The following is a 14,990-nucleotide window of genomic DNA, read 5'->3' as shown; positions in this document are numbered from 1 at the left end:
GGGGGCAAACAATAAAGTCATATTAGCATTCATTGAGCTGTTATGTATTTTTTTCAATTTTATTATAACCTTTCAACCAACATGAATAACTACTGATACAAAAGAGAGTTGTATATCTACACATTTAGTTACAATTTCTCCAACGTAATTTAGAAAGACTTTGATAAATGTAATGCAAACTTAAGGAGCTATAGTGTACTTACCACCTATGAATTCTATTTACATTTAATTTTTGATGACTTTCTGAGAGAGATTTAGAAGGATTTTTGTGTCATAAAAAATTCTAAGCTAATTTTTCAAGAAAAGATATGATAAAGTAAGGTAATATATATCTACCAGTGTTTGACAGACGGGTAGTTGGGCCTGATTCAGTTCTGTCCATCTGAAAATCCATCATCCCACCCCTGTTGAAGCAGGGGGTGATACCAAATGCCAACAAGGACAAATAACATGGAGGCAATTATCAGGGTTATGCTACCTTATGAGCTCCTGAGAAGCAAATTAACAGCCATTTCAGGAAAGAAGATGATGTTTGTCTGGATTGAATTTTAAATTCTGCATGCCATCCAGAGTCCATGGGAGTTGGGCAGCTATAATGCATTTAAATAAGTAAATAAATAAATAAATAAATAAATAATAAATAAATAAGTGTTCTAGCTAAACCTTTACCCTGTCTTCCCCTCCTCCTCCCTATGTATCATAATTCCACATCAGTCAAGCCATACTATGTATCTGATGAAGCGAGCTGAAGCTTGTGAAGGCTTATGCCTTAAAGTAAGGGGTTTTTTTTAATTGGTGCCTTGGAGTCAGTCTTGATTCCTGGCAACTGCCTGGTCAAGTCCCTGCAGTTTTCTTGGCAAGATTTCAAAAGTGGTTTGCCATTCCTTGCTTCCCGGAGCTGAGACAGAGAGAGAAGAGAGTGACTGGCCCAAGGTCTCCCAGCTGGATTTGTGCCTGAGGTAGAACTAGAACTCAGGCAGTAAGAATTGTACGAGAAAAAGTAAGAATTGGTTATTTCTAAAAGCTGCTAAATCAGGAACCTGGTAGCAACTTTTCTGACTAACCATTTTTATTAATTTATTTTAATAAATAGACCTCAGCCGCTGCACCAGGGCTACACAACTACCACAGCCTCTCATGATCTCAAATATGTTTCATAATAGAGTCCCTGGTAATGTTCACCCACAAGGTATTAAATCCTGAACTACTGAGTGATGTCATCGTTTTCTTCCTGAGAATGAAGTTACTGCTCCAGTGTTTGGATACTGAAACCATGGTATTAGTGTCCCTCACTAATACCCACCACTGCCACGAACTTGGATACTGAGCTTCATGTCTCTAACCTAACCTAACCTAACCTAACCTGAAATCACATTGGGATCTTGAGAGAGTTGATTGTGATGGCTTGACCTCCTCTTTATCCCTTGCTGGGTAACTCAGACAAACTAGCTTTCTACAGCGGCAAAGTTCACCAAACATGTACTATATCCCAAATAATACTGAACATGATTTGGTTGCCTCTCACATCACCTTAGTAACTCATTTATTGGAAGACAGCACTGGTGGGGGATTAAAAATATCCACATGATGCAGGTCGCCAACATTAGAAGATACAATTTTGTTTTTATAAAGATACAGCAGCCAGTCAATGAGCATTGGATTTCTGATTGTTAGGATAATATGAATGATGTTCTTAATCTTATTGCAGCTAAAAATATTCACTCTCTCTATACCTTGTGATTTGTATATTTTAATTTTTAATAATATTTTAGTTTTAATTATTGTTTTATATTTTTATAATTATTGTTTTATATATTTGCTGTTTTATTTGATTGTTGTACGCTGCCCAGACTCACTTCTTGTGAGATGGGCGGCCGTATACATTTGGTAAATAAATAAATAATCAGGACTCCAGTCTTACCTCCATTCATCTTTTGTTAGATTCATCAGAATATTCATTTCCTCTTCCTGCATAATCTTATAAGCAGCACTGACATGGTGGTTTTCAAGAACAGAACGATCATTATACAAAATGGCAACCTCTGACCTAAACGCAGAGAGGGAATTAATAAGCAGAAGTTCACAGCATGACTATGGTTTTATGCATCTGTTCTCTTAGCAAGTGGAGTTATGGCTGGTTGAAATGAAACCCTGCAAAAACTTTACCAGCTGGACATGAGGTTACAAAACCTTTAGCAACTGTAGCGTCTATACTTCCACATTATAATGAAGCTGTTACTGCAGGTAGCAAAATGGCATTATTTCTCTTTCTTCCATTTCCATTCAAATATATAGGTGAATAGGAATATATGCCCTGATTAGAACATTAGATTAAATCTGTTTCGCAGAGGTGTTTAATATCGCAGGCAGCAGAAATGCTAAATATTAGATACTTTGTAAGCATAGAGGTATGGTCTAAATATGCAATAAATAGAGATGGTACCATCCTGAAGTGATTGGGTCTTCAGAGGAGTAATAGAATTCTTCCAGGTACACTATTTCCTGGCAGATCAATGATTCTATCGTATCTGCCCCTTCTCTCTATCTCTTTCTCTCTGTTTCTCTCATTCTCATTTACTCTGAATGGAAAGAACATTTTCCTACTCCCACAGCACACAAAGCCAATGTATTTTAGATCCAAACAGAAATGGGTCTGAAGTTCAAATTACTAGAAGGGATGTAAAAACTTGTATTTAGCTTTTGCCTGGAAAACAGATATGATACTGGAAAAATAGATCAGTTTAATTCCTTTAGTAATTCCTTGAGTAATTAATTCCTTGAGTAATGTGTGCGGTTAGAGAATGTAACACTAAACAGAACAATGGCCAGGCAATGTGATGGGTGAGCAAAAGAGAGTCTTCTACTTCAGGAGAGGCAGAGGATATATGTAGGGAGGGAAAGACTGTATCATGATATACAGCAGTACAGCTATCAGACCCAATGACAAGGTCCTTAGTGCAACTGAAAACCAGTATCTTCACAAATAGGATGTTCTGGTGTCTGTATAAAACATTTTGGGGAAACTTGCGGTATCTTAGATGTTGAACTCCAATCATCCCCAGCCCAAACCAGCTTAGTCAATAGCTAAGGATGATAGTGGTTGTAGCCCAACAGCATCTGGAAGAATACAGATTCTCAAGTCCTGATAGAACAGTATGATAAAAGCCACAGCATTATCAATATCCTACCCCATCCACCACAAAGAAGCACACATTATATATAAATCTGAGAGTTCCTCCCTTCTTCCTACTAAACAAATGGCTTGAAATGGTCAATAGGAACTGAGAAAGGATAAGTGGGAGTCACTGTGACTACATTCTGTTTCACAGTGATACAAGATCTACAGAACAAGTTTGACATGATGATAGGAGTGCTGAATTTTAATCAGCAAGATCTTGGTTTAAATCCCTGCTCACCCTTGAAGCTCATAGTGAGTCTCTCTTTGCCTAGCCTATCTCCTAGGACTGCTGCACGGCACCCTGGGTGTCTCAAGAATGGTGAGAAAAAAAATAAGCCTTTAAATCTGGGAAGCCACTCTTAAGTGAGGATAGGCAACTCTATTCAGAAACTCAGAATTGTCCTCTTTCTGAACTGTGCAGACCCGAAGCATCTCCAGGGTAACTAATTCTCTCAATTTACTTTGTCTCTTTTCCCCTCTCATTCTCAGTCAGTGTCCAGTGCCCCTTTTGTCTTCTTGAAACTCAGCAACTATTGTACTAGTAGGAATTTGTGCAATGTACTGCTGGCATTACTAGTGTGAGAATGCGTCATCTGCAAATCTGATATAAATGCAACATTTGGAGCCTGCTCCCAGATCAGAATTTTGTTGTAACTAATAAGCATCATGCTTACCTGGTCTGAATGTGGAAGTTGTTTGTAGTCCCAGTATGCTCATAGTCATGAACTGCAGCTGCAAAAATCATGGCTAATATTTCCAGTTCAGTGAGCCAGTGCTAATCAAGGAGAGAGAGAGAGAAAAAAAATAATCTGTAATGCAAATAGTTCATCTCTGCCAACAAAGATTCAACATGTCTTACATAATCCTGGGTTTCTTCAAGAGAACATGAAGACAATTATAGCTTACCCTTACCCAAGTTATTTATAAGATTCCTAGCAATATTCACAGAAAGGAACCCTGACACTGTAGCTTTTGCCCTTACCATGATCCCAGTCAGAAGCATGATGCAATGTACAGTATGGGTAACATCAGCTGCATGGATCAAGTTGTGGTAAGGATTTCTATGCTTGCTGTAGCCAATTTCCAAAGCTTCTCCAAATGAAATAAGACTTGGAACAGGGATCTGCAAGAGTCAAAAACTGAAGTAAAGTAAAGAAAGGGAGGGGGGAGAAATCTCCAAGATCAACCAGTGCCAGATATGAGGTCTGCAAGATTTCACGCATAGTCAGTTTTGCCATTTCAGCCTCCAAATGTGACCAGAAAAAGAGGGAAAGTAAATGAAGATATGAATACTCTGAAATAAACTTTTTGCACCTGCCCTGATAAATCATAGGAATGTGAATACCTCCAGTTCCAGATGGCCAGGTTCTACCACTTACTAAATTGAAGTGGGTCACGTCATAATGCAGCTATCTAGTTTTTCTCACATTATCTCAATGTGGCACATTTCTTTTGCATGCAGTGCACAACTTCCACTGGCTTAATGAATGCTGTGACTTTTAGAATTCATCCACACTGCCGGTTACTTGCCTTTCTTGCTGAATCCTCACAACAGAGCTCCCATCTCATAGAACAGCCTGGTGTTGAGGCAAGCTGAGGTTGGTCAAAGTAGTGTTTTCCCTGGGAAAACAGATCTCCCATCCAGACAACTCAGGGCACATGGAAGAGAAAGCTGGAGTGATATGGTTGGGGCATCTATTTGCTCACCCGCCTATTGGCCCAGCAAGTCTGTTGCAGGACAACCCTCTTCTGTCTGGTCCCAGGGCTCAGTGCTGTTTTGGCTGCAAGGGAGATTGGAAACCTGGCTTCTGCAGCTATTTCCTTTTCTAAAAAAAACAGGTTGGTTGACTGGTTGATTTACAGAGTATGACACCCTGAAATTGACTAGCCCATCCCTGGCCTAACACAAGTAAAAATGTAATGGAAAGGTCTCCACTTGTGTGCTTTCATAGCTCATGTCAGGAGGAACTCCCTTCTTGGTGGGTGCTGCTCTTGGGGAAGTCCTAACTCCATAGTTCCTCTCTTCATGGAATATCTGGATTATCTGGACCCTTTTCAGTCAGGTTTCAGGCCCAGACATTGGACGGAAACAGCACTGGTTGCACTCTTGGATGATTTCTGGCAGGACTGGCATGGAGGTAGTGCATCCATCCTTGCTCATCTTGACCTCTCAGCAGCTTTCAATACTATCAATCATGGTATCCTTTTGGGTCAGCTTGGGGAGTTGGGGTGGGCAGCACAGTTATGCGCTGGTTCACCTCCTTTCTTCAAGGCCGGTCCCAGTCGGTGTTGATAGGGAGCAAGAGGTCCAGCTCGCAGCCCCTCCTTTGTAGGGTGCCACAGGGTTTGGTACTCTCTCCGATCCTTTTTAACATCTACATGAAACCACTGGGTGAGATCATCCACCACCATGGGATGAGATATCATCAATACACAGAAGATACCCAATTATACATCTCCATCCCCGGTGATTTGAGTGATGCTGTGACCACCCTTTCAAGGTGCCTGGAGGCTGTGGGAGTCTGGATGGGGAACAACAGGCTTCAGATGAACCCTGGTAAGACAGGTGGTTGTGGGTTGAGGGCTGCTCTGTATCTGGGAATTTACCATCTTTGGTTCTGGATGGGGTGGCACTGCCCCAGCAGATCCGATGTGGAATCTGGGTGTCCTCCTGGACTCACGACTCCTACTTGAGGAGCAGGTGGCAGTCATGGCCAGGAGGGCCTTTCTCAACTTTGTGTTGTGTGCCAGTTATGCTCTTTCCTGGATCAGGAGGCCCTCCGGTCAGTCACTCATGCCATAGCAATTTCCTGTATACACTATTGCAATGCACTGTACATGGGACTACCCTTGAAGAGTATCCAGAGGCTACAGCTGGAGCAAAATGCAGCCATGCGGGCAATTTTTCCGCAAGGATGGCACATGCAACACCTTTGCTACGGGAGCTGCATTGGGTGCCAGTTTGCTTCCAGGTCCAATTCAAGCTGTTGGTTATCACCTTTAAAGCCCTACATGGCATGGGACCAAGCTACCTGAGGGACTGTCTCATCCCCATTACGTTGACCCGTCCCACCTGGTCAGACAGAGAAGGTATGTTAGACCCCGTCTACAAAAGAACGTTGACTGGCGGGGTGCAGGAGGAGACCCTTCTCTGCCATTGCCCCCACCCTGTTCTCCCAGAGGTAGGGCAGGCCCCCACTCTCCTGGCCTTCCAGAAAGGGGTGAAGACCTGGCTCTGCCAATTCATGTGGGGCGTGAGGAGGGGTAACCAACCCTGGGGGTGGCTGGCACCTTGAAGATGCTCCCGCAGGTTAACAACCATAATTTACCATAATTACTGTGGAAGATGTTATTTATTAATTGAACATTGGTTTATTGTATTTTAATCAGTATTTTAACCAGTATTTATTTTTGTTTTTACTGTAAACCACCAAGAGTCACTCACTGGGAGAGATGGGTGGTGACTAAATTTGAAGTATAAATAAATAAGTAAATAAATAAATATTCTTTTCAAGAATTTCATTGTAGAATGTACAGCACATTTTTCCCTTTCAGTTTGGATCATCAGGACTATATATACACTGTAATTTGAAACACATGTCAGTAAAGTTATTTCAGCTTTTCAACAACACTTCTCCAGCAGTTGCATCTGGGCTGAAGAAATCCAGAAGGCCACTAGATGGCAGCCAAGAGGTAGAAAATCTCCCTTTGCTACCACCTAGTGGTGGATAATTCAACTGATTGACAGGTCAGTGATGACTTTATAGAAATTATGTGGATATATCTGAGAGCACCCCAGAGATGCACATGTCTTTCACACACCAAAACCCCTTTCTTGAACTCTGGCTCCAAGAGCATTTTTATGCAGCAGCTGCACAAATCCAGACAACCACCACCCTTTGCTGCCATCTCATGTTGATAGGTTGACAGTCCTTCAGGGGAAAAATGGATGGAACACCCAGACCTTACCAGCATCCCTCCCGCAGACATTCCACTTGGTTACTGAAGGTAACTTTTCCCACAGTTGGTAATGGTTGAATTTCAGCTAGGTTGAGGATTAAGGACATGTTATGGAGACAGTAGTAAATAATCTCCTGACAAAGGAAACAAGAGCTATGATTGATTGGTCTGATAATCTGGATGCAAAGACAGTCCCTTTCTTCTTCCTTTAATGGTGAAATTACTCCTAAAGTCATGTTTCCCTTGTATCATCTAAAAATAAAAATAGCAATACCATTGTTTGACTTTTGAGCCACACCAAACAGGCAGAGAACCATATCTTTTTCCAAGTTTTTGGAATGGAACAAGCTAGAAATAAACCAGTCATGATTTTATGCAATCATTATACAGTGCCAAGCAGTTCCAGCTGGGCTTTCAAAAACAACAAAAGTAATCTTCCTGACAAGAACAGAGGAGACACTACAGAGCCAATCTTGTGTTGTTGTCTAAGATAATGCCTACAGAACCTCACTTGGATTTATTATTGAGGAGACACCCATCATTTTTACAGTCCAAAGTCCTGGCCTTTGGCCTTTGCAAGTGCAGTCTCCTATCCTGTCATCAATTTGTTGCTTCCTATTCAAGGCACTTACCCATCATTGGGCCTCAGCATCTGAAAGGAGACTCAGTGCCTGCAATATTTTTAGATGCTGCTCTTTGACAAGTTCTCATTTCATGACAACCTTAGAGCTGATTCATTCATTAGTTTTCTAATACATGAACATAATGCATGCCAACTTGTGTCTATTCTGCTCCTTTGTTCTCATGGCAGATGAACTTACATGACACATGATTCGTAGGCAGGACTGCATTCCCCAATTCTCCAAGTTCTTCCTAGCAGAACAACCCAGAAGCATAGGAGGAGTAGGTTCACCATTCTTTCTGTTCTGTTTGATCATTTTTAAAATGGGTTCCACTTATCGCAAGCAATCAAATGCACATTAAAAAAGCACATTAAATTATCTCTGCATTTGAGAATTTAAAGGAGTGCTACAAATGCATACCGCTGCTATTATGGATTGCCTCTTCTCTCATTGCTCCCTGTGTGCCTCCAAATCTGCTAGAGGGGCATATGAGAGGACAGGTGGGGAATTTCCACTTACCAAGTCTATTGAGGAAGTAAGAAAGACCAGGTATCCTTTGTCTTTTAAATATGCATTTGTAGAGAAAGCTTCTCACCTTGAAACGGCTCAGTAGATCATATCTGGTAAACAATTCATACATCATAAATTTCAGACTATGGCCTCCACTTGCTTCATTTAGGGAAAATACGTCAAATGACCATTTGTCAACATCCTATAAAATAAGGAGGGGGGAAATACTTATGGATTTTCAGATTGTTTTTCATATAATATTTTTCAGATAATTTTATAATTTGCTTTAATATCATTAGATTATGTGAAGTGCTATTTGAGCATCGTATGTATGTATGTATGTATGTATGTATGTATGTATGTCCAATCTAATCTTAATGCAATGCACAAATGAGAGAAAGAGAGAGAGAGAGATGGTATGATTTAGGTACACCTAAGCTTTTTGCTTTCAGTAGAACCGTTCACTGGATATTAAAATGTCCTCCACTGAAAATTTAGAAATGCTTAAGCATGACTATATTATATTCTACATTATCCATCAAGTTCTACCAAATTATTTGCTTGGTTCTTCACAGAAGAAAAGGCCATCCTGCTTTGCCTCTACATAGGACCTGCAATAAAAACCTTCTGTGACTACATATTCAGCTCTTATTAGACCATTTCAGAAGTTCTCCTTCTCTGCTCAGCCTTTTTGCTGAAATTATTCCTAGGCAGATAACACCTCCCTCTTATGTATGGCCGATGCGGTTTCAGCTATATAAGCACTGGAAAATAAGATCATTATTAATATATGATGTTGAGATCAGCACTATTGCTATGGGAGCCTTGCTCCCTTGCTGGTTAGCAGCTTCTTCTCACAGATGAACCACATGTGGAGCCTCAGAAGCAGCATGGCATTCTCACCGAAGAGCACTTCTTCATCACTCCTCACAGGGCATGTTGGGGATTGCCTATCTGAGAAGAACCTTCAACATTTTTAGTGCAGAAGTTATCACTTCCGCAAAACTTTGGTTAACGGAGAAGGAAACAGTAGAAATGCAGTAAGCCTCCCACTCTGCAAATGAATTCTAATCCAGAACGTTAATCATAACAATAATGATCACGTAACGCAACAACTTTCAAATCAGAAAAGCCTTATTGTTGTAATAACGTCTAAATGACCTCGCAACTAAAAAGAAAGAGCATCACAATCACAGTCCTTTGGGAATTGCCCATATATGTATTTAAAACAGAAGTATTTTGATTAATTCCAACAAGAAATGCTTTAGTTTCTTTTCACGGCTCAGATACGTGAAGAAAATCTAATGCGAATTAACCACATTGCTGAGATGGCCATTGGCCATGTTTGTGTTTGTAGCAAGATCAGCTGAAATCAAATAATTAGCTATAACTGTTATGAAATGGATAGATAGCCTTCAGAAATATGGACAACGATAGCCGTGTTTACAGCAGAACTAATTAAATGTAAATATGCCACTGTTGTCATTATCTGTTTATGAAAGTAGATTACAAATGTTGTTTTCCATGCAATTTATACAAGAAGAAGAAAAAATCTGATTCCTATTTCTCTCAATAAATTTACTGAGAGAGATTGAATGTATTTTGTACAGTAACTGAACTCAACTGACCTTAAAAGTTGCTATTACGTCAGCTGGATAGGCCAAACCAACCATGCTAGATGTTCTTCGATACATTCTAGAAGAAAGAAATATGAAATAAAGCATTAAAGTAATTCACAGTTAAAGTGGTATCTTTATTCTCTGGGAGCAGTTCCTATTAAGTTTCATGAAAGCTGACATTATATACAGAACTCTTAAGATCACATGAAAGACTGTATTGCCCAAAGCAAGATATGTGTATTTTCAACTTACTGTCAAATCAGTTAATAATCTCAGTTCTTCTCTGTATCTATCCAATGAATAAATGCTAAACCTCTTTCAATCATACCTTATTGCTAAAGGAACCAGGAAAATGATAACTTAAGTACAATATTACATTCTGTTTTAATATATGCAAGCATTACAGACCTTCTTTCAAATATTAATTATAATGAGGATTAAACAAATGAACGAACAAATCCATCAGTAAAGGATTGTATTGTATGCTTGCTTAAGAGCTAAATTCTCTTTACTATTTTTCTGTGCTCTTACTCCCTGGAAATACCAATCACCAATCTCTTACTGAGTTTTAAATGTAATACTACTCTCTTCATTGTGAACAATGAAAAAGCTGGTATAAGAGATTTTTTTTTAATTTTTAAATTTTTAATTGCATGTTTATGCAATTAGTGGCACATACTCCCAAGTAAGTCTGAAGACAACTACAGTCAGAGTGCACTTTTCTGAGTATTTATTCAGAAGTATTCCTCACTGAGTTCAACAAGGCTCTCTTTCTTTCTTTCTTTCTTTCTTTCTTTCTTTCTTTCTTTCTTTCTTTCTTTCTTTCTTTCTTTCTTTCTTTCTTTCTTTCTTTTTTGTGCCTTCAAGTCAGCATTGACAAGTCCCTGCAGTTTTCTTGGCAAGATTTCAGAAGTGGTTTGCCCTTTCCTCCTTCTTCCTAGGGCTGAGTGAGAGGGACTGGCCAAGGTCACCCAGCTGGCTTGGTGCCCAAGGAGGGACTAGAACTCACCATCTCCCAGTTTCTAGCCGGGTGCCTTCACCACTGCACCATGCTGGCTCTCAACAAGATTTACTCAAAAATATTTAAATATTTAAATATTCATATGCTTGTTCTTAATTTTGTTTTTAAAGGTCAACATATTTTGATATAAAAAGGCCCCAGGCATGAGGTTTGAGTCCAGACTTTTTCAAACTCAGGGAGTGAAAGCACCCAACCTATGGTTCACCTTGTTTAATACCATTTTTGAAAAAAAAGGCCACGTTTAAAATTCTGCAAAGTAAAATAATTATTTCTTGCTTCCTGTGCCTCTTCATCAGGATACTGATGTGGGGAACACATACCCTTGCTGTCGTATCATTAATAAAGGAACAACACGCACCTTTCCACAAAGATCCCAGCTTGTACAGCATGCACGATGCTTCGAAATTTTGGCTTTTCCTCTGGCCTCCTTTTTGTCATCCCCATTTTCCTTGTGAAGGTAGACGCTAACCAATCTCGTACTTCCAGAGGAACGGAATCGGATTGGATATCTGATAGTTCATCCTCTGTATCCAACAACCTCCTGTAAATGCATATGCAAAAGACAGCACAAATGGGAAAACAAGGACCAAACATTCAAGACTCTTAAGTAATTGGAACTATGTCTCAACTTCCACCCAGTAGCATTCCTTCCACATTACCATAAAACAGTGCAGGCGATCATTGCTCTATTTGATAGAGTGCTACTTTATACCAATCAACATCATGGATTCATCTACCACTTTATTTATTTATTTATTTATTTAATTTATATTATTATTTATTATATTATCTATGTATATAAATAAATAAATAAATATTGTCTGTTTAAAAAATTAGCACTTCAAGCTCATGGAAGTACTTTGTTTTTTTACTAGAGCTTCAAGGGCCATAAACTAGAGACAAGAGCAAAATAGAAGCTGGAATTTGGAACAGAGTTGGAAGCAAAATGGTGATTCATTAGTAGAGCCAACATCTACTGTACTTTCCCTCCTCTTCTCCCAAAATGAATCTGCATGTACGGACACAAATCTACATCTGAAGTTTGGTACATGCTAGCCCTTTGAGTTAGGCCAGATCAGGAAACAGACACCACAAAGATTATAGGAATCCTATTTTATTGTTGTAGGGTATAATAACAGAATTGCCAGAGTTTCTCTCTACTCCAACTTATACCAAACAGAATTAAGTCAGGTTATTTTGAGTTCTTTCCCATGCTTTCAATTTTCTCAGGATTGAGTTATAATTTTTCCTTCCTTAATGGCTCATCTACTCCTTCATGAAGGTTATCTTCACATTCCTTTACAGTATATCAGGCTTTCTGTTACAATTCTCTAAAACTGCACAGCAGAATAATACAAGTTCCTTATTGAAATAACACAATAGATACCTTTATTTTATGTGAGCAACACTGTCAGAGATATTTGATTATTACAAGGTCAATTATCAGTATGACCCACAACTTCACTTGCAATTTTGAAAGACTGGGAGCAGAAGTCATTGCAGATTTATTGCCAAACATCAAGTGTAGACTCTGATTAATTCTGTCAATCTCTTGTCTACCTTGACTGGCTCCAGGGTTTCCAAAAGGGGTCCTTTGTTACTAAGAATCAACCTGAAATTTTGGTATAAAAACTACATGGACTATTATTCAGCTTGTGATCAAGACTGAAATGGATCCTAGCTCTACAGATTAGGAATTAAATGCGGTATCCCACCTTACGTGGTTGCAACAGAAAAAAAAGTATGTGACACTCTTCACCAGAATTTTTGTTTGGCCAATAGCCATATTCGTGTTTCAACTGTGAGAAGTCCCTCAGTAAATCAAACAGATAAGTCTTTTTGAGAACTTCTGCTCCTTTTGCCACTTGTATCTCTCATGTATTTCTTTTTTTAAAAAATAATGTTATTGAAGTTTTTAACAAGCGTAATAAAACTAGTACAAACTAAACTAAAACAAAAAAGAAAAAGAGAAGTTCAGGAGGTGCAGAAAAAAGAAAAACAAAAGGAAAAGGAAAATAGTAGAAGGAAAAAGGCAACAAAGACAATAATAAAAAAGTGGCTTCTAACCTTCATCCCACCGAGCATAAGCTAATATAGTAACTTTTCATCCTCTTTTAAAGTTACAATAAAAAAACCCTTCTCCCCATAGTCTGTTATCTATACACAATCAAAAAATCGTCATCTTTTCAGTCCTAGTTCAGCAAAAAGTCCATTAGGAGTTACCAGAAATATCAAACAAATAGTTTATCCCTGATCAAATAGCCCAACTTTATATTCCTTCTATTTGCTCTTCACAATCTTGACCTTAAAATCATTCCAATGGCATCACAGTATTTGATCTTTCATCAGTCTTTGGCATTCAGGAGGAGTCTTCAAAGCTTTCACCAGCCTACTTTTTAAATCCTATAAAGAGGCATCATCCAGGATTTCTTGTCACAGCTATTCCATGTTCAGATCCTCTTCTTGATTTGTCTTTTGTATTTACATTTTGGTAAATTCAATTTTGTTGTCTTCCATGTCTCCAAACCCTATTTCAGGGAAAAGTTTTTAAAAGTTTTTCTCATTATCTTCTACAAGTTTATCCATTGAAATCTGTATCCTTTCTGAGATATTAGTTATTAATATCTCAGTCCAGTTTTCAAAAAACTCTTTAAGATGAGTTTAGTTCTGTTTCAGTCATTTCCCATGAGCATATTATTTAATTATATACTTGTTTTACAAATCTTACAGCAAAAATAGCCAATATTCCAAATCTCTTTGGTTTCCCAATCCATTTAAAACTTTCTTAAATCAACCCCCCCCCCTTTTTTTGCTTTTTGCCAATTGTATATTATTTTAAATTCTTAAGTCTCTGTTTAAAATTTCTTAAATCCAAAGAAGGTAAAACTCACCAGGTATTGAATTAAGCTCACCATTTTGAAGGTCTCTAATATCCATAAAGTGGTTAAATTGAACATTTCCAAATGTAATTAGAAAGTGAGTTAAAGGCTCCACCGCTGCTGAGAGCAAAGATGCCAGCTCCTGGCACTGAAACCTGCAGGAGACCACTGTTTTACAGTCTCCTTGTGAGAAGCTGCCATTCACAGCACTCATGGATGATCTCCTCTTTCTCTCCAGAGAGCTTCAAAGGACCAGTCTACTCGCCGGTGGTCATTGTCTCCGCTCATTCACAGAGACGTCTTCCGTTAGCCATGACTCATACCAGAAGCCTTTCCATGTATTTCCCAAGGGGTGTACTTGATGCCATGCTGAAGAACAATGCCATTCAAAATATATTGGAATTTTTATAAAAATAATAAAAAATATGTACTTTATACCCAATGACCTCATTTTCTTGTACAGGTAGTCCTTGCTTAAGGACCATAAATGGGACCAGCAATTCCACTGCTAAGCAGCAGAGTCATTAAGCAAATCATCCCTGGCTGTTAAGCAAGACATCAATGTCTTGCCAAATCTTGGGGGTGCTCACGCTGTCCCTCCTTCAAAATCATTCTAAAAATGCAAATCTTCACATTGGTGGGAGGTGGCACCCTCAGTCAAAATGGCCTAGGGGCGCCATATTCCCTTGAGGCAGCACTGGTTTTAAGGCTTTGAATGAAGGAAAGTCTCATCCACTGCTAAAGCGCAGTCTTGCTGATGCTGGATGTCGAGCTATTACAAGTATCAGAGGTGTTGCTGCTTGAGTAGTCTAGTTGATTTATTTTTGTTTGTCTTGATTATGGTGTTTGATCACCTTACGGACTTAGGTAAGAAACTCTCATTCTGCAACTAAAGGCAGAATCTTTGGGATCACTATGAGAGTATCTGGAATATAGTTTAATGGAAAGAGTGAGGCAGGGATTCTGGCAACAGATTTGGGATGTCATGAAAGGGCAGCAAATCATTTACTCTTTTATTTCTTAGAACTGTATTTTTACAGCAAGGAATCAGGAAAGATATTGTGAGATTTTCTGCCTCAGGGGCCAAAATAATTGGACTTATTTTGGAAACTATGCACCATGATGGCTGAAGGATCAGTGTGTACTCCTACTGCTGCTCTACTTCAGTAGCAAACATTTCCCATTGGTTGTATATTCAAT

General features: G+C 39.0%; 1 protein-coding gene across 4 annotated transcripts in view; it reads right to left on the bottom strand.

Annotated features, from left to right (window-relative positions):
- PDE1A (phosphodiesterase 1A) overlaps positions 1 to 14,990 on the bottom strand; it is a 144,895-nt gene that overhangs the window by 25,280 nt on the left and 104,625 nt on the right. For all 4 annotated transcript variants that reach the window (XM_088135735.1, XM_025163090.2, XM_007422774.3 and 1 more), the window contains exons 3-8: positions 11,270 to 11,452; positions 9,900 to 9,966; positions 8,357 to 8,473; positions 4,161 to 4,301; positions 3,853 to 3,953; positions 1,922 to 2,047 (exon numbers count right to left, since the gene is read on the bottom strand). In XM_088135735.1, coding sequence (XP_087991861.1) covers positions 1,922 to 2,047; positions 3,853 to 3,953; positions 4,161 to 4,301; positions 8,357 to 8,473; positions 9,900 to 9,966; positions 11,270 to 11,452 — 735 coding nt within the window. The remainder of the gene's footprint in view (positions 1 to 1,921; positions 2,048 to 3,852; positions 3,954 to 4,160; positions 4,302 to 8,356; positions 8,474 to 9,899; positions 9,967 to 11,269; positions 11,453 to 14,990) is intronic.

Source organism: Python bivittatus, unplaced genomic scaffold (genome assembly GCF_059951505.1).
Source record: "Python bivittatus isolate LINGU-HERP-01145 unplaced genomic scaffold, Pbiv_v1 ctg000200_np1212, whole genome shotgun sequence".
Lineage (NCBI taxonomy): Eukaryota > Metazoa > Chordata > Lepidosauria > Squamata > Pythonidae > Python > Python bivittatus.
Note: the sequence above shows the minus strand (reverse complement) of the source record. Positions and strands in the feature narration are given on the sequence as shown.